Source organism: Gobius niger (assembly GCF_951799975.1).
Source record: "Gobius niger genome assembly, chromosome: 22".
NCBI classification, from domain to species: domain Eukaryota; kingdom Metazoa; phylum Chordata; class Actinopteri; order Gobiiformes; family Gobiidae; genus Gobius; species Gobius niger.
This window is the reverse complement of record NC_136873.1, coordinates 5,115,617-5,134,407: the sequence shown is the minus strand read 5'-3', so window position 1 is coordinate 5,134,407 and position 18,791 is coordinate 5,115,617. Positions and strand designations below refer to the sequence as shown.

Below are 18,791 nucleotides of genomic sequence, written 5' to 3'. Positions count from 1 at the left end.
TCTTCTGAAACTCAACGCTGGACCTTCAGCTCATCTGTCAATGTTCTCATTTTCATTTAACCCCGAGTTCCTCAAAGACATTTAGATTCCACTTAATGACACATTTAGTCAGAGGACACAGAACGAAGTCTTAATGTTGACTCCATAGAATTCAAACAGATACTTATCGATGCTAATCTTGGAGCTCCGGGCTGGACTTTCAACTGGAAACCCAAGAAGGAGCTTTCAGAGATGGCTCCGCCCTACGTGACACCAAACAAATGTAAAGCTTCAATAAACCGCGTTATTTGGCAGATGTTTCCCAAATAAACTTGTTAAATGTCAACGCGAAACGGAGAAGCTTCACTACTCTGTTGCCAACGTCTCAATCAACAGTTACAAGGAAAATATGGAACAAATGCTGAAATATCACTAATATTACAATGAAGATCCTCTCCTATGTGAGAACAAGAAATACGCACAAATAAAGTCAATACCATCGTCTACATAAAGCTACTGTAACAATAATCACACCCTGAGCCGTGCTAAGTAACTCTTGCCCCTAGAGGCTGTAAGCGGAACTGCAGGTGTCGTAGCAAGTTGTGATTTTTTAACTTGTTAATGGTCTTGGAGAGTAAATACTACGCTGACAGGAAAGGCGAAGGGAGAGAGGGTTACTGTGCATCCAATTATACAATGGAAATTATTTTTTTTCACTCAAACTTGGCTGTAAATACTGTTTAACCCCTTACTACCCGCCTGAACCGAGCTTTACCCCAAACTTGAAGCTTCTGGAAAAAAAGTGTGAAAATAGCGACAAAACTGAGACGAAAACAAGGATGAAAATGGGAAAAAAGTGAGAAAACATTGATGAAAAAGTGACAAAAAATGGACACAAATTTGACAAAAAAGTGAGAAAAACTTGACAAAAAATTTAGGAAAAAATGGAGAAAAAAGTGATAAGTTTTGACGAAAAAATGTGAATAATTTGACGAAAAAGTGACAAAAAAGGGACAGGAAAAAATCGAAAAAATTGACAAAAAATGGACGAAAAAATGGACAAAAAAGTGAGAAAAAATTGATGAAAAATTGAGGGAAAAATGGACAAAAAACTGATGAGAATTTGACGAAAAAATTTGAATAATTTGACAAAAAAGGGACAGAAAAAAAATAAAAAAAAATGACGAAAAATGGAGGAAAAAATGGGCAAAAAAGTGATAAGAAATTGACGAAAAAATGGACAGAAAAAAATCAAAAAAATTGACGAAAAAGTGACAAAAAAGTCACGAAAATTTGACAAAAATGAGACGACTGCCCAACAAAAAAAGTGCTAAAAAAAAATCTGCTAACGTGAGTAAAAAGATCAATTTAGTTTTGTAGGTCTTAGCTTTCAAATGAGGCGTTACACTGGCCTACAGGATTTGGGTATGGCTGAACTAGAGAAAATGCTGAGGTTAAGTGGCGCTAGCCCGCAGTTAGCTTCGCCCGTTAGCATGTTAGCTTCTTCTTCGTGATTCCATTAGTGTGTATTGGTGACTCCGGTCCGGTGGCAGTCAAGTTACAAACATGGTTTTCTGTCCAGAGACACCAGGGGGCGATGAAAGACCCTCCAATCATCCCATAAACACTTGTATTACCCCCACACGGACTACGGAGAGGATTTATTAAGGTAAACAAGTTACTTAGCACGGCTTTAACTCGGATTGATTACGTGAAAACAAGTATTATGAAAAAATAATGGCAATAAAGCTGGCAAATAAAATGATGATCACACACTGAGTCGGATTTGTAGTTTTTTCGAAGACTTTTCATCAACAATGAGCTGTAGGCGATAAGCTAACTGGGCTAACTGAGCTAACTGTGCTAACTGGGCTAACTGGGTGAGTAAATAATTCACAGAACACATATCTTTTTGTTGTATTTTTGATCAGAGAGAGCTGTGGAAAAGGTCCCCAGCGCTGAGAAATGAAATCTCTGAGCGTGGCCCAGGAAACGGCGAGCGGAGAGGGGGGGGTGGGGGGGGGATGGCGAGGCTGCGATGCGCGGGCCCCCGTGGCAGCGCGGCGGTGGGTGGTATCTGGAGAGACGCATCCATTATGAAAATGAACACCTGTCTGCCATCGAGACGACTCAAACGCTCGCAATCCACGCGGCCAGGTGAGAGCGGCGCCGCGGCAACACTAAAGGCGCCAGATCCTCGGCTTTTATCCGCCGTGCCAACGACGCGGAGCCGCTTGTGAGGGCGCGATCGGGGGCTTTTCCCCACCCAGCGCAGCGGCGAGCGACACCGGCTTCCATTAGGAGCGTTTACCGTTTTGTTTTAGAGCCATCTCACTTTGATCTTCCCCTGTTCCTCCTTCTCTGCTGACAGGGTGAAGTCTGGCTGTTTCCTGATGCCTACACTGTCAAAAACTACCGTCAAAACGTGGTCATTTTTTCCAGTAATAAACGGTTTTCTTAAAGAGGGGGTATTCTGCTTTTTTCAATCACATAGCACACTGCAAAAAAGTACCCTCCAAGGGAAAAATCTTAAAATAAGACGTTTTTGTCTTGTTTTAAGGAAAAAATTCTGCCAATGGGGTCAGCATTTTTTTCTTGCCAAGAATTCTTATTTCTAGAATATTTTTCTCATCATAAAACAAGAAAGAAACACTAAATTTAAGCAAATAAATAGTTAGAATTAAGCAAAATGTCCTCAGAAAATGGAATAATCTAAGGAAAACATTCTTATTTAGTGAAAAATTGTGGATATTTTACTTAAATGTTGCTTGATTTAAGTAAAATGTTCTAAATTACACACATTTTTGAGCAAAATGTTCTTAATAAATACTAATATTTAAGGAAAATATTGCCTGTGCCTGTGGACCCGTCTCCATGATGTGGAGCCAGGCTGATGGTCAGAATCACCTGGCTGGAGGATTCACCTATTGTACATGTTTTTAGTGGTAGACACAGGGAGAACATGCTCCACACAGAAAGGCCCCGTCCTGGTGGGAATCGAACCCAGGACCTTCGTGCTGTGGAGCTGAGGCTCTAACCGCTGTGCCACCGAGCCGCCCACTTTAAAGAATGGAATGTATTATCTCTCTGTGAGAATCAGTTCTTACATTAAGAGTTGTTGATCTTAGTTTTTCTTAAAATAAGAAAAAATATTCTTTGTCTAAAACTGAAGAAGATTCAAAAAGTTTTTCTTTCTTGTTACAAGAAAAAATAGCGTGTTTTTAGCAAATATATCTGAACAAGAAATGGCTAGATTTTATTTCCTAAAATAAGATTTATTTTCTCAAGAAAACTTTGCAGGTAAAACATTATTACTTTTTAGGGGAAAAATAAGAACTTATTTCTGGTATTCAGCCGGTTTGGTCACAGATATGACAGACAACTCTTTGGTTGTTCCCAGACACAAGAGTAACTCGATGAAAAGGGCTGCTCTGTACAGAAGGGCAGGCCTGGAACTCGCTTCCTTTTCATGTTAGAAACACTAAAAGTAAACCACGTTTCAAGCTGAAAGTAAAGAGTCAACTAGCTCAATATATGTGAGTAATATAACCATGTCCAATAAGTGTCCTATGATCGTGTGATAAATGTGAAAAGTTCAACATTCATGTTTTCCATTTGAACTGTTTTGTAATTTTATACATTTATTATGTCAGACTAGCAACCACTTTGTGAGATAATGGGGACCCTAATAAAGAATAATAAGAATAATTACAATAGATACAGACGGCGTCCCTGGAATCGCCCGTATATGGTCATGTTTGAAAACAGTTAAGGGGGAAAACAATTTGGAGAAAAATCTAAACTTTCTTTAATTATTCAAAAACTACTTTAACAAACGTGGAATTATGAATATAGTTTCTACTAAATAAAGATACAAAGACATGGAGAGGAGCAAAGTGGTTCAACAGCCCATAAATACATGAATAACGGAGAATGCTAACCTGATGCTACATGTTAGCATCGGGCTAATGCTAACGGTTAGCTAGCGCTTGCTACAACTGCCGTTTTTTCACTTCTACTGAACAATCTGCTGTGAGAAAATATCCATATGGGCCCGATTTACACTTGACTTTATTTATGTGATAAATAAGTTCATATTCCAGCAGACCCATTTATTCTATTGTATTTTATCAATTTTTGTTGAGTTTGTTTAACCACGTGGGTGATTGACCTTTCTGATTTCTAACAATGACCTGACACTAAAGAACACATTTGTACATTTCTTAGAAGCAGGTGGAACGTTCACTTCTCTTTTTTGTGGTTTTCTGTTTGACAGCAGTTGAACATGAGCTGAATACTGGATGGACGGTGGTTGGCTTGAATTCCATCAGTCGACAGGAGCGTTGTCTGTCGGCTGTACTGACTCATTCTTTTGTGTTTTACCAAGGCGAAGCTTCAAGTGCGGTCTTTCTGCATATCATCTTTTCAACCTTGAATACAAGAGGAAGTCTCTATGACCTTGAAATTCATTCAGAGGTGTGCAAAACATATCAGAATCTAAATGGTCCCGTGATAAAACGCAATTAAACAACTGGGAAACTGGTAAAAAACCTTATTGACTATAGACAGGGCTTTATCTAACTGGTGGAAAAGGGGAAAAAAAAGACAAATTTGGTCATGTGGGAACATATTATTTTTCAAAATGTTTAAAGTTTTGTAGTTAAACTGTTTTGGATAGTATAGATACAGACGGCATCTCTGGATTCGCCCATATATGGTCATGTTTGAAAACAGTTAAGGGGGAAAACAATTGAGAAAAATCTAAACTTTCTCTAATTATTCAAAAACTACTTTAACAAATGCTGAAAAATGAATATAGTTTCTACTAAATAAAGATACAAAGACATGGGGAGGAGCAAAGTGGTTCAACAGCCCATAAATACACATTTAAAAAAAGCGGAGAATGCTAACATGATGCTACATGTTAGCTAGCGCTAGCTACGACTGCCATTTTTTCACTTCTACTGAACAATCTGCTGTGAGAGAATATCCATATGGGCCCGATTTACACTTGACTTTGTTTGTATGTGATAAATAAGTTCATATTCCACCAGAAAACGTCTAAAAAGAGTAAAAAATTGTGTTTCTCTAAAGATTCTATTTTCCCCCTTGGCGAGGCCACGCCCCCTTCTATGACGAGATGCCGTCTGGATCTATGTTCCTCGGTATTGCATTTGAAGTCTTATTTTGAAAAGCCAAGTTACTTCTATCAGCATGACGCCGTAGGTAATTAATATTGTAGTTTACCGCTGAATATGATTACAGTAGTTCACCGTCACATTATGCCAGAACATATTAAGGCAACCCTGATAAAATTGAAATATTTATGGTTGAATACTGTAACATTTATACGGCTCCAAGCTGTTATATTAAGAAATTTAACAATATCGTAAATTTACAGTACCATAAATGAACACTATTTTTCTTACCGTGTAGGTTTTAGAGAAGAGCAGGACTGGGCCCGTTTACTTCTCTAACAGTGCACACTTTAGCTTTTTCACACATTATTTCCTCTGATCCGATCCTCTGAATCTGCCCGGTATAAAAGCAACAGAAAAGTCCGTTATCCTGGCTAAAGTTTGGTCTGTAGAGTTGTCGGGAGCTCAGCGTGATGAACAGCTGCAGACAGAGCAGGAACAGGGGCGGAGCTGACACAACATAGGGACTACTGGGGCCCCACAACAGAGGGGGCCCGACCGGGAAATATTAACGCGTAATTTTGCTGATATACAAAAAAATAAATAAGTAGAATATATAATGAAAGTAGTCTAATAGCGGCTATAAAAAATAGTAATCATGATGCAGACATTTTTGACACAACACAACATTCAAGGAGTATCTTCAACAAAAGTGTTATTCTGCAATGATTTAAAACTAAATAAGTAAGGGATAATGTATAGAACGCTGGTCATTATCGGGAATATTAGTACCGACAGGGCGAACCGGTCTTGTTTCGCCCTGAAGGTGCTTATTTTCCCGATAATTATCCCGCTTATCATACGGCCATTTGCCAACTGAACACACACAACATAAACTTCGTACACTTTTTTGAAAGCTGAATGACCTTAATGACTTTAATGACTTCCGCGACAAATAGTTCCCAAAAGTTTGCGCGTTGCTCGGCTACGTTTTGCTAGGCTAGAAGCAGCAAGGCTAGTAGCTTAGCCTAGCTACTTAGTTAAAGCGCAGTTGGAGGAATGATGGTGAATCTCTGGGTAAGTTGAAAGTCAGACTCACGCTAACTTCACGAGCGATTCCCACAACTTCTCTCTCAGTGACGGGACAGATAGTGTCGCTACTACGTACGTGCGGAGTGATATGAAAGCACCAACTCCGTTGCCATTGGCAGCGTCATTATTTTTTTCAGAGGTTCTTTATCAGAAAATAATGACCGGTAGAACGTTGGAAAATCCCATTCAAATCAACGGAGCTTCTACTTACGTTGTGAAGAGCCGTATAATAAAGCGATTTAAAGTAATGTAAAACAGCTTCTGTCACATGCAGTTAATACCATGTGCAAGTGTGATCCATTGATCCATTACTCACAAACCGAATGCGGAGGGTAGACTGCAGCTCAAGTTTAGCTTCTACTTTTCTCGATTCGTCCAAAACTCAACAGAAGAGCATCTCACCACTCAGAGAAAACTCACATTATTTCATGCCGCCAGGATTATTGTTCCTATTCTTTCACTTAGCGCTACTGCTTCAACTCTTAGCCCGACATGATACAAACGTGTCCTTTACCTGGATATAACAAACTGCTGCATTTGCTCAGATCTAGGCTCAGCAGATCACAGAGTCCTGATCTTAACCCCATTGAGAATCTTTTGGGATGTGCTGGAGAAGGCTTTGTGCAGCGGTCACACTCTCCCATCATCATTAGAAGATCTTGGTAAAGATTGAATGCAACACTGGACCTTTGAACGTTGCAGAAGCTTATTGAAACAAAGCCACAGTGAAAATCAAAGCTGAAGGCACTGCAACCTTATATTAAAGCCTTTTTTTAGTGGCAACCTTTCTTTATGGTCAGCAGTACCTGAACACTGAACAATATAATAAAAACAGGTTGTAATTCCAATTTTCACAACCTTTTTGACAAAATCTGTGCCAAATAAGAAGGAGTGATGACCGCTGCAGTCACAACAGTCGGGCTCCTTGTTACCAACAACGCCACCTCAATATCGTGCAATATCGTAAATTCACAGTACCATGAAATAACACTATTTTCACCACCTTTCTGACAAAATCTGTGCCAAATAAGAAGGAGGAATGACCGCTGCAGTCACAACAGTCGGGCTCCTTGTTACCAACAACGCCACCTCAATATCATGCAATATCGTAAATTCACAGTACCATGAATGAACACTATTTTCACAACCTTTTTGACAAAATCTGTGCCAAATAAGAAGGAGTAATGACCGCTGCAGTTACAACAGTCGGGCTCCTTGTTACCAACAACGCCACCTCAATATCGTAAATTCACAGTACCATTAATCAACACTATTTTCACAACCTTTTTGACAAAATCTGTGCCAAATAAGAAGGAGTATTGACCGCTGCAGTCACAACAGTCGGGCTCCTTGTTACCAACAACGCCACCTCAATATCGTGCAATATCGTATATTCACAGTACCATGAATTAACACTATTTTCAAAACCTTTTTGACAAAATCTGTGCCAAATAAGAAGGAGGAACGACCGCTGCAGTCACAACAGTCGGGCTCCTTGTTACCAACAACGCCACCTCAATCCCAGCATTTTCCCAGCACAGCGCACATGTCCGGCACTCACCGAAGACGGTAAACCAGGGGGAACCTTCCGCACTCTCTTCGCGTGAGCGTCTGCAAGAAGAACAACACACACATGAATCCCAAATGTACTTTCAGGTACTTCTCAGGGTCGAATAAGGATCATAATAATACTACTATACTAAAATCTACATGAATGTGGACATGCTTCTGTTTACTTTTTCACCCACAGCGACTACTTTTAAGAAAATCTTGTTATCAGTTGGTATCGGATGTGGGTAGATGCTCGACCCCGATGATTTGAGGAATTCGGATTGATTGAAGCTTACCCATGTGTTGTAGAGGCTGAGCTCTCCTCCGTGCGTGGGAAGAATGGGAGGAGTGGGGGGCGTTGGGAGCATAGGCCTGCTGGTACGGGTGGGTCTTCCTGGGGGACATCGGCTGGTACGTGTGGGTCTTGCCGGGGGACTGTGGATGGTACGGGTGAGTCTTTGTGGGGGACATCGGCTGGTACGTGTGGGTCTTGCCCGGGGACTGTGGATGGTACGGGTGAGTCTTTGTGGGTGACAGCTGCTGGTACGGGTGGGTCTTGCCGGGGGACTGTGGATGGTACGGGTGAGTCTTTGTGGGGGATAGCGGCTGGTACGGGCGGGTCTTTGTGGGGGACAGTGACTGGTACGTATGGGTCTTTGTGGGGGAAAGCGGCTGGTATGGGTGGGTCTTGCCGGGGGACAGCCGCTGGTACGGGTGGGTCTTGCCGGGGGACAGCCGCTGGTACGGGTGGGTCTTGCCGGGGGACAGCCGCTGGTATGGGTGGGTCTTGCCGGGAGACAGTGGCAGATTCCCTCCATGTGCAGACTGAAATAGAGAGCAGAGAGGGGAATTTTTAACCAAAAATTTATATAATTCTGCAAAAAACATTAACTCGTTAACGTTGACTGCCAATGACATCTATAGACGTCAATTAGGTTTTTCAATAGGAACAGCCGCAGCAAAGCCTTGAGCATGTCTGGTGTTAAAATCTTAGCTGTGCCGCCTAACGCTGCCACCGAGTGACTCAATAAAAGAACTAGGTGGCAGCATTGGTCTTTTGTTTTTTCAGCCTTTTTGGTCAGAAAACAGCATTTTGGGTGATTTCACCTATTTTCTACGGATGATTACTAAAGAATGGAAAGAGGTACAAACAAACTTTTTTTTAGGTGAAAGAAGAGAGTCTAATCTTTCTTTTGGTGGGTTTCGTGTTGACCTAGACCGACATTTTCAATATCCTGAAAAACCTCTGGCAGTGGGGAGCTCTCTGATTTGAAAATGGCTGGCAGTCAATGAGTTTATAAAAGACGCTTTACACCAGATGGAGCATGAGCTAATTTTCGGTGTCCCTGAATAGGCGAGTTAACTCAAGAGATGCACCGATCCAGCTTTTTTGCCTCCGATATCGATATTAACCAACAGACGTTCTTAAAAGTAGTGAGTGAAAAAGTTAGACCTTCTATTTTCTCCACTGCTAGATCAATAAAGTCTATTTTTTTCTTGCTTACTGGACTTTTCTACACTGAATATATTGCTTTTTTAAGTTAGCCTACATTAATATGAACAACTCACATGAATTAATCTGATCATCACAACTTTCTAAAGTCTGTGCTGAGCAGCTTTTTACCACAACTTGCTCAGTTAGTTAACATCTCACCAACGCAGGTCAGGTCTCAGTTTTAGTTCTGCTGGACCTGAGCGCTGCCTTTGACACAGTGGACCACGGCATCTTACTTCACAGGTTAGAAAACTGGGTGGGAATCTCTGGCACTGCTCTAAACTGGTTCAAGTCCTACCTCGAGAACAGGACGTACGTGTCTCAGACAAAATTGCCATGGCCTGTGGAGTCCCCCAGGGGTCAATCTTGGGACCCCTCTTATTCAACTTGAACATGCTTCCATTGGGTCAGCTAATAAACAGCAATAATGTATCTAACCACAACTATGCAGGTTAGACTATTGTCTCTAAACGAGCTATCAGAGCTGCAGTACATCCAGAACGCTGCCGCTCGAGTCCTGACAAGAACCAGGAAATACGACCACAGTTTCATGCAGCTAAAATCTGGAACAGTCTTCACGAGGATGTGAGACAGGCCTCAACTCTGACAATGTTCAAATCCAGGCTGAAAACTGTTATTTCACCCGTGCATATGACACTGAAAGTATTTTATCTGCACTCTTGCCTTTTACTGTAATTGATTATTGATTGACTGCGGAATTCTTCCGCAGTCAATTATTGGTTTTCATGTTCTTTATTATTATTCCTCTTCCATCTTTTTCCCGATTTTCTAGAGCTTTCAGCACCTTCATGCTTTGTGCAATTTATGCAAGTTATGCATCAAAACGTTCCGCATGTTGAGGAGAAGGGTGCTGTTACTTTTGGGACTTCTGCAACTTACGTTTTTTCCGCAATCGGACGAAATGTCGGAGATTTTTCCCATTGACTTATAATGGGGCTGCCGCAAATCCATGCTTTTCTGCACTTTTTTCTGCATTTTATGCAATTTCTGCACTTTCTGCATGTTCAGCTTATGCAACTTGTGGGTTTTGAGAAAAAATTGGCCTTCTGCAGTTTTCCAGTTTTTTTATACGGGAGTTTGAAATTTTTGCATTGGTGTGTATGGGGGAATCCAGCCAATGGGGAAACTCCGCCTTTCAGCCGTTTGTGCAGCTTCTGCCAATCAAGCACTGAGGCCATTTCAACAGTTTGACCAGTTTATGGAATTTAAAAAGTTTATGCAATATTAATAATTTATGCAAAGTAACGACTTTATGGGATTTAACCAGTTGCGTTTATGCAACTTAAGAGTTTATGCTATTTAGGATTTATGCATTTTAAAGCGTTTATGCAATTTACATAATTTATGCAAATTAACCCATTCATGCATTTTACCACTTTATGCAGTTTATGCAACATGACATTTTATGCATTTTACCAGTTTATGCAAATTTGATTATGCAATTTGAAGAGTTTATGCAATTTCTGCATTTGCTTCCCGAATTTCCGCAGTCAATCGCAATGATGTTTTATGGGTGGATTTGATCTGCTTTCTTTTGATTTCATGCAACTATGAAGCACTTTGGATTGCCTTGTGTATGACTTGTGCGCTACAGATATACTTGTAAAGTGTAATCGTACATCTGAAATGTATTTCATCTGGACTGTTTTCAATGAATTCAATTTATATTTAAATGGTAAAGGGTCACATTTATATCGTGCTTTTCTACCAATAGTTTTTTGATGTAGAACGCTTTGAGTGCCTAATGTGATATAATGGATGTTTTTCACTTCAGACAACGGAAAGCAGTTATTTATAGCTGCAAGTTTATTCAATTAACAACTTGACAAATTGACACAGTGTGAACTTGTAATTGGTTCCACGTAAAATTTATTTGCTTTTTTTTTAGTTGAAATTAGTTACTGAAATCAGGGGGAACACTGCAAAAAGTATTTAACTAGATCAGTATAAACATCTCAATTTGAGCATAATAATCCACATTTTAGTTGTTTTGACTATAGTTAAGAAGTTCTTGGGCGTTTGTCTTAGATTATTTCACTTGTTCTGAGATGTTTCTGACTCGTTTCGATACATTTCATCCTTATTTCAGGTCATTTTCTTTGCCAATGGGGTAAGAAAATTGGTCTTATCTCATTGTTGCAATTTTACTTTCTTATTTCAAGCAAGATTTACCCTAGAACTGGTCTGAAATGTCCTCAAACAAGCAAAGTAAACTTGGTCCGATCAGGAAAAGTGTCTAAATGAGTGAAAACCGCTCAAAACAAGAAACATTTCCTCAATTCAAGTCATTTAAGCCAATGATATTTACTTTTTGTAGTGAAATTGTACTGATTTGTAGATTATTAGTATTTTCACACATACTTTTCTTTCTTGGCTGATTTTTTGGATCATTTGGTTCCTCTGACTTCAAAGTGACGTTACTCTTACTCGAGTAAACATCGCGGCGACGGCCCCCGCGCTCGTTTTTGGCGGCGGGGCCGGAGCCGTCCGACGGAGTTCCGCCCCGAGCTCGCGGCCGCGGGTGGAACAAAGAGCGCTGTGTGAGGCGCCGCCGCTCCCTCGCCGCGCGGGGCCGAGGGGGTCCCGCTAAAACAAAAGGCCTCTTATTGGCCCCCGCCACTCCCACTCCCCCGCGCCGCAGACAGACTGTTGGGTTGCCATGCCGACCGGGGACCTGATTAAACAACCATCTGTGTGGGTTCTACCTGATTTCAGAGAAGCGAACAAGCAGGAGGTCACGGGCGTTTCTCATTTTCTGCCCCGGCACCACCGCGGCGTCAAACCCGGGACCCGTTTACACCTGACTCGACTGTTAGCGCCGCTAGTAGAGTCTGGCGTCTATTTATTTTATTATCAAAGCAAGGCCGTGGTCAACGTGGAGCTTAGCAGACTCCATACTTTCCAGTGTTGGAATTAAGAAAATTGTAATATCGAATTCGAACCCCCAAAATAAGGCATTTCTCAGCAACATCCAACATCCTTAGCATTTAACCCCTTAACTCCCACCTGAACCGAGCACATTTTCTCCAGTTTGGCTTTACCCCAGTCCAAAAGCTTCTGGAAAAAAGATGAGAAATAGCAACAAAACTGAGACGAAAACAATGATGGAAATGTGACAAAAAAGTGAGAAAACGTTGACAAAAAAGTGACGAAAAATGGACAAAAAATGACAAAAATGTGACAAAAACGTGATAAAAATTTTACAAAAAAATGACAAAAATTGGATTAAAAAATGACAAAAATGAGACAAAATATGACAAAAAAATGACAAAAATTTGATACAAAAATGACGAAAAAATGACAAAAATTTGATTAAAATTTGACCAAAAAAAGACAAAAAAAAAAGACAAAAATGTGAGAAAAAATTGACGAAAAATTGCCGAAAAACGGACAAAAAATGTACAAAAAAATGAGAAAAATTGACAAAAATGTGCGAAAAAATGGACGAAAAAATGACAAAAAAGTTGCAAAAATGAGTTGAATACCCAACAAAATAATGATGGAAAAAAATCTAATAACGTGAGGAAAAAGATCCTCTCGGTTCAGGCGGGAGTTAAGAGGTTAAACTAAATATCAAACTTTCAATTAATCTTTTCCTCATGTTTATGTCGATAATCTACCCAAAAAAGATTAGGCCTATATTAGTTGGTGTAATGAATATAATAACTTTATTATTTGTCCTCAGCATTTGACCCATCCATCCTGCCACTGGAGCAACCCATACAGACGGCATCTCGTCATAGAAGGGGGCGTGGCCTCGCCAAGGGGGAAAATAGAATAGATACAGGCGGCATCTCTGGTATCGCCCATATATGGTTGTGTTTGAAAACAGTTAAGGGGGAAAACAATTTGGAGGAATAATCTAAACTTTCTCTAATTTTCAAAAACTACTTTAACAAACACTGAATTGTGAATATAATTTTCTACCAAATTTGTTTTATACTATGGACATTCAGAGAACTAGTTATTGAAAGTAACTGCACACAGGAGAACCATGTGGATTCAACTCCCCTTTGAGACAAACACAACGGCTTTTTTCCCTCCTCTATTTACCAAACTACTGGCCTGATACTCAGAGTTATAGGATAATATGAATGTGATTGAAAAAACCTCCTAATTATGCTTGGATTTCTTTGCAGGATGTCAGAATAGCCTCCCAGAGCTGCTGTTTGGATGAAAACTGCCTCCCACCCTCATAGAAGTTTTGCTTGTTGAGGCTCCAAAGGTTCAATAGGGTTGAGGTCAGGCTTTGTAGCAGCTGTTCTCTTAATCTGATGTATTTGTCTGGCAGAAAGCGTCCTCATTGTGCCTTTATCTGCACAAACCTCTTGTACCTGTGCTCTGAATCAGCCACAAATCTCAGTACAATGATTAATCTTTTGTGAAATATCAAAGGTTTTCATACCTAGACCAAGGCATTCAACTATTTCACACTTTTCAACAGAGAGATACTTTTTTTTTTCCTTTACTGTTTGAAAACGTTGGCCTGTCTAGTAATGTGGATCGTCCTTCTTCAGTAGTTTTTCCTTGAACTGGGCTTACCTGACAACTATTCATCCCAGGCGTCTATAGATTAATGTCAGTGATTCAAAGAGCCCTGAGACACAATACCGTCCACGAGTTTCATTGAAAACATTTTTTTTTTTTTTTACCTCTATGACACTGAAATACAATTTGAATAACAATTTGAAACATGGTGTATGAGGGAAAAAAGTTCATTTGTCTGATTTCAAAGTGTGTTTTACGTTTGTTCCATTGGCATCAGCGTTTGAATCTTTGTCTTAGATTAGTCCAAACCTTTATTCCAGCAATTTTGAGCCATTTATCTCATTTATGGTGTTTTCTCCATTGTAGTGCTTTACTTTGGCGACAAAAAAATGGCAAGAATGCAATGACAAAAAGGTCAAAACGTGACAATGTGGCAACAATGTAAGGAAAGAGATGTGTTTAGATCCATTTTGTCGGTCTTAGCTTTTAAATGAGGCGTTACCCGGGCCTATAGGTTGGAAGCTGCAGTCGAGAAGCTTTTAGATTTGGGTAAAGCCGACCAGGAGAAAATGTGCTCGGTTAAGGCAATGGTTGACCTCTGAACTCCCGCCTGAACCGAGAGGATGTTTTTCCTCACGTCATCAGATTTTTTTTGGTCTTTTTTTTTATTTTATTTTTTTCGTCAATTTTTTGTAAATTTTTAGCAATTATTTTGTCAAATTTTGTCAATTTTTTGTCATTTTTTTGTCATTTTTTTGTCACATTTTTGTCATTTTTTCGTCAAATTTTCCGTCAAATTTTTCTCATTTTTTTTCATTTTTTGTTATTTTTTTCACATTTTTTTGTCATTTTTTTTGTCCTTTTTTTGTCCTTTTTTTTCCTTTTTTTGTCCTTTTTTTCAAATTTTTCTCATTTTTTGTCATTTTTTTGTCACATTTTTTGTCAATTTTTTTGGTCAAATTTTTATCAAATTTTTCTCATTTTTTTCACATTTTTTTCACATTTTTCTCATTTTTTGTCATTTTTTGTCAATTGTTTTTCTTTTTTTTTGTCAAATTTTTCTCATTTTTTGTCAAATTTTTTGTCAAATTTTTTCGTCAATTTTTCGTCAATTTTGTATCAAATTTTTGTCTTTTTTTTGGTCATTTCTTGGTCACATTTTTGCCTCTTTTCATCAATTTTTCGTCACTTTTTTATCAACGTTTTCTCACTCAGTTCTGTCTCTATTTTCTCACCTTTTTCCCAGAAGCTTTTGGATTGGGGTAAAGCCAAACTGGAGAAAATGTGCTCGGTTAAGGCGATGCTTAAGAGGTTAAATGCCCATAAATATCTGATCATTCCCCACCATCGGAGGCTAGAACACCCTCTCAGAAGGCTGTAAGCGTGGCAGAACAGACCCCTTTTTGCCGCAGTTGCTTTCCTGAGTGCTGGCCGCGCTGGAGCCAGATTTGAGGGGGGGGAGGGATGGGATGGGATGGGGGGGGGGTCTTGGATCGGAGCCCAACCCGTCAATGCCGCTGCCATCTCCCACAATTTGCATTAGGCTGGATTCAGAGGGAGACAGGAGGAGAGCGGGCCTTGGCTGGAGAGAGGCGGCTAATGTGGGGTTTGTTTCAGACTTTTTTTTGTCCTCTCCGGCTCTCCGTACGCGCAACACAAAGGCCACAGCTGGATGTGAGAGGCGCAGTCACCGGAGCAGGAAACAGAGCGGAGAATCGGCGCTTTTCTGAAGAGCGTCGAGCGCCGTCAATAGGGAAACGCGTACAGCGCCCGCCGCGGCTGCATGTGCGGAGTTTGAACGCTCTCCTCTCGGTTCCCCCGTCACACTGAATCATGCACAGTTGCTGGTACCTGGAGTTTTTTTTGTTGTAATTCATGCAGTTGTTATATTTAAAGAGTTTCGTGGCGCTAGGCTAATGCAAGGCTAGTGCGTTTCTATGGTATCAGCTAGCCTGCATTAAAAACAGTCGGACAGTCTTTTACAGAACAAACAGAACATTATCTGGGACGAGTGATAAATAATAATAATACGAAAAATGAGAAAAATGTGATGAAGACGATTTGACGAAAAAATTACAAAAATGTGACAAAATTTGAGAAAAAAATGATTAAAAAAATGACCAAAAATGTGACCAAAATGTAGCAAAAAAATTACAAAAATTGGATACAAAATTGACGAAAAAGTGAAAAAATTAGAACAATTTGATAAAAAATTTGACAAAAAATGACAAAAATGTGAAAAAAAATTAGAAAAAATTGATAAAAAATTGACAAATAAAATTGACAAAAATGTGACAAAAAATGACAAACGTGAAAAAAATAGAAAAATTAGATAAAAAAAAATGACAAAAAAAATAAAATAAAAAATGATAAAAATGTGACAAAAAAAATGACAAAAAATTTAACTAAAAAATTACAAAAATTTGATAGAAAATTGACGGAAAAAGTGTAAAAAATGTGACACAAAAATGAGAAAAATGTGATAACAAATTGACGAAAAAATGACTAAAAAGTTACAAAAATGAGTTGAACACCCAACAAAAAAATGATGGGAAAAAAAAATCTGATGATGTGAGGAAAAAGATCCTCTCGGTTCAGGCGGGAGTTAAGAGGTTAACAATTGCCAAGCACATTTTCTCCATGTCGGCTTTACCCAAATCTAAAAGCTTCTCGACTGCAGCTTACAGCCTACATGCCAGGGAACCGCCTCATTTTAAAGCTCATTTCCTAGTTATCCAGAGTGTTGCTGGTACCTGGAGATTTTTTTTTTTGTAATTCATGCAGTTCTTATATTTGAAGAGTTTCGTGGCGCTAGGCTAATGCAAGGCTAGTGCATGTCTATGGTATCAGCTAGCCTGCAATAAAAACAGTCTGACCCGCTCCACAGAGCACCTGAGGCAAATCACTTATAACACCAGACTAACCATATACATGTCTGTGTACAAGTATTTTCCACAAACATGGTACAATCTACAGCAATAATATAATATAATATATATAGATTTAAATATTCTTTAACCATGTGCCATCTCTGATTAAAAAGGTCAGTTTTTAATTGTAATGATGCAGTCATTTTTTCCCTCACATAAATCTGTTTTAGGAATGAATGATCGCATTTTGAGGGACTATTTTCTAGCAGATCACTCCGCCGCTGCGTAGCTTATACGACCACGAAGCTGCTCAAATATAAATGCAAAACAGCTATAATGATTCTACACAGACATTCGTATGGTTAGTCTGGTGTTATAAGTGATTTGCCTCAGGTGCTGGAGCGGGTCAGACTGTTTTTACTGCAGGCTAGCTGATACCATAGACATGCACTAGCCTTGCATTAGCCTAGCGCCACGAAACTCTTCAAACATAAGAACTGCATGAATTACAAAAATTTGACGAAAAAATTACGAAAATTTGACAAAAAATGACCAAAAAATGACCAAAAAATGACCAAAAAATTGACAAAAAATGACAAAAAAATGATAAAAATGTGACAAAAAAATTACAAAAAATACAAAAAAATTACAAAAAATTGCAAAAAAAAATGACTAAATGGCAAACATTTGACAAAAAAATGACAAAAAAATGACAAAAAAATGACAAAAAAATGACAAAAAAATGACAAAAAAATGACAAAAAATTGACAAAAAAATGACACAAAAAAAAGACAAAAATGTGATAAAAATTGATGAAAAAATGACAAAAATTTGACAAAAAATGACAAAAAAGTTACAAAAATGAGTTGAACACTCAACAAGAAAAATGATGGGCAAAAAAATCTGATGACGTGAGGAAAAAGATCCTCTCGGTTCAGGCGGGAGTTAAGAGGTTAAGAGTTTAAGTCCACATTTTTTGAAAGAAACTGAATCCCATTTCTAGATCCCGACCCCCAGTTGAGAAACACTGTGTTGGACAATTTCACCAAATGCTGCACAGCTACACGATGCTAACTCTGTACAGGACCTCCAAAACCTGACCACTCACCATTCACCTAAACATGACTGAGTTTGAGATGGATTATTTGTTTTGTACGAAAGCATTTAGCCTGATCACAATTATTTTTGAATTGTTATGTAAAATGACGAGGACGTTAATGTGGACGTTCTTTGAAATGACAGCTCCATGTGTTTTCTTTCTATCGAGAGTCAGCCGTGTTTTGTTCAAATAAATAAATATGGTAACAGTCCATGGCAGAAAGCAAGCAGCTGTTGGGTAATCGCTGACAACATGTTCCAAACTTTTCTCAGGATAAAAGTACCGGAGGAGACTGTGTTTGTAACTGTCGGTGTTTTAGCCTTGAAGCTAAAGGCTAACGTTCATTTGAAGCTAGCGAACGGCACAATGGCGCTACAATCTGACCGAATTTTCACCAAAATAAACCCAAATAAAACTATCATTTGTCATATATCGTATAAAATATTGGATTTGTTGTAAAATAATGTTTTTATTGAACAATCAAGACTGAAATGATGATCAAAACAACCCAAAAATATGAATTGTAAAAGACTCCAGTGTGTTTCCGTGTAGTTTCAGATGGAAAATATGGGGAAAAAAGTTCCCTATAGGCGCGCAATCCACTTTTGAGTCCCGACCCACCAGTTGAGAATCACTCTTTTACATTATATATGACCAAGTGGGATGTTCTGCAAGGACATTTTACACTAAATACATTATAAAAAGAATATTTCTCCCATTTTTAGAGCGGTGGTTCTCAACCGGGGGGTCGGGACCCACTAGGGGGTCGCGAGACAAATTTTGGGGGGTCGCCAGAGCATATAGATAAAATATATATTTTAATATTATTATTATGGTGTCGTAGCATATATGCTATTTTACCAGGGTGCCATTATTTGTTCTAAATTTAATTCATTTTTGCTTTAGCCATTGTTTTTTCTTTGTTTTTTAAGAGTTGTATAGGTTAACCTCTTAACTTCCACCTGAACCGAGAGGATCTTTTTCCTCACGTCATCAGATTTTTTTTTCCATCATTTTTTTGTTGGGTATTCAACTCATTTTAGTAACTTTTTTCATCA

The 18,791-nt window shown here is 39.1% G+C and overlaps 1 protein-coding gene across 3 annotated transcripts in view; it reads right to left on the bottom strand.

Moving 5' to 3' along the window:
- Positions 1 to 18,791, bottom strand: part of tcf4 (transcription factor 4) — a 207,657-nt gene that overhangs the window by 104,455 nt on the left and 84,411 nt on the right. For 2 of the 3 annotated variants that reach the window (XM_079581248.1, XM_079581247.1), the window contains exons 6-7: positions 8,057 to 8,585; positions 7,771 to 7,820 (exon numbers count right to left, since the gene is read on the bottom strand). In XM_079581248.1, the coding sequence (XP_079437374.1) occupies positions 7,771 to 7,820; positions 8,057 to 8,585 (579 nt within the window). The remainder of the gene's footprint in view (positions 1 to 7,770; positions 7,821 to 8,056; positions 8,586 to 18,791) is intronic. The other variant, XM_079581249.1, reaches the window with a different exon arrangement.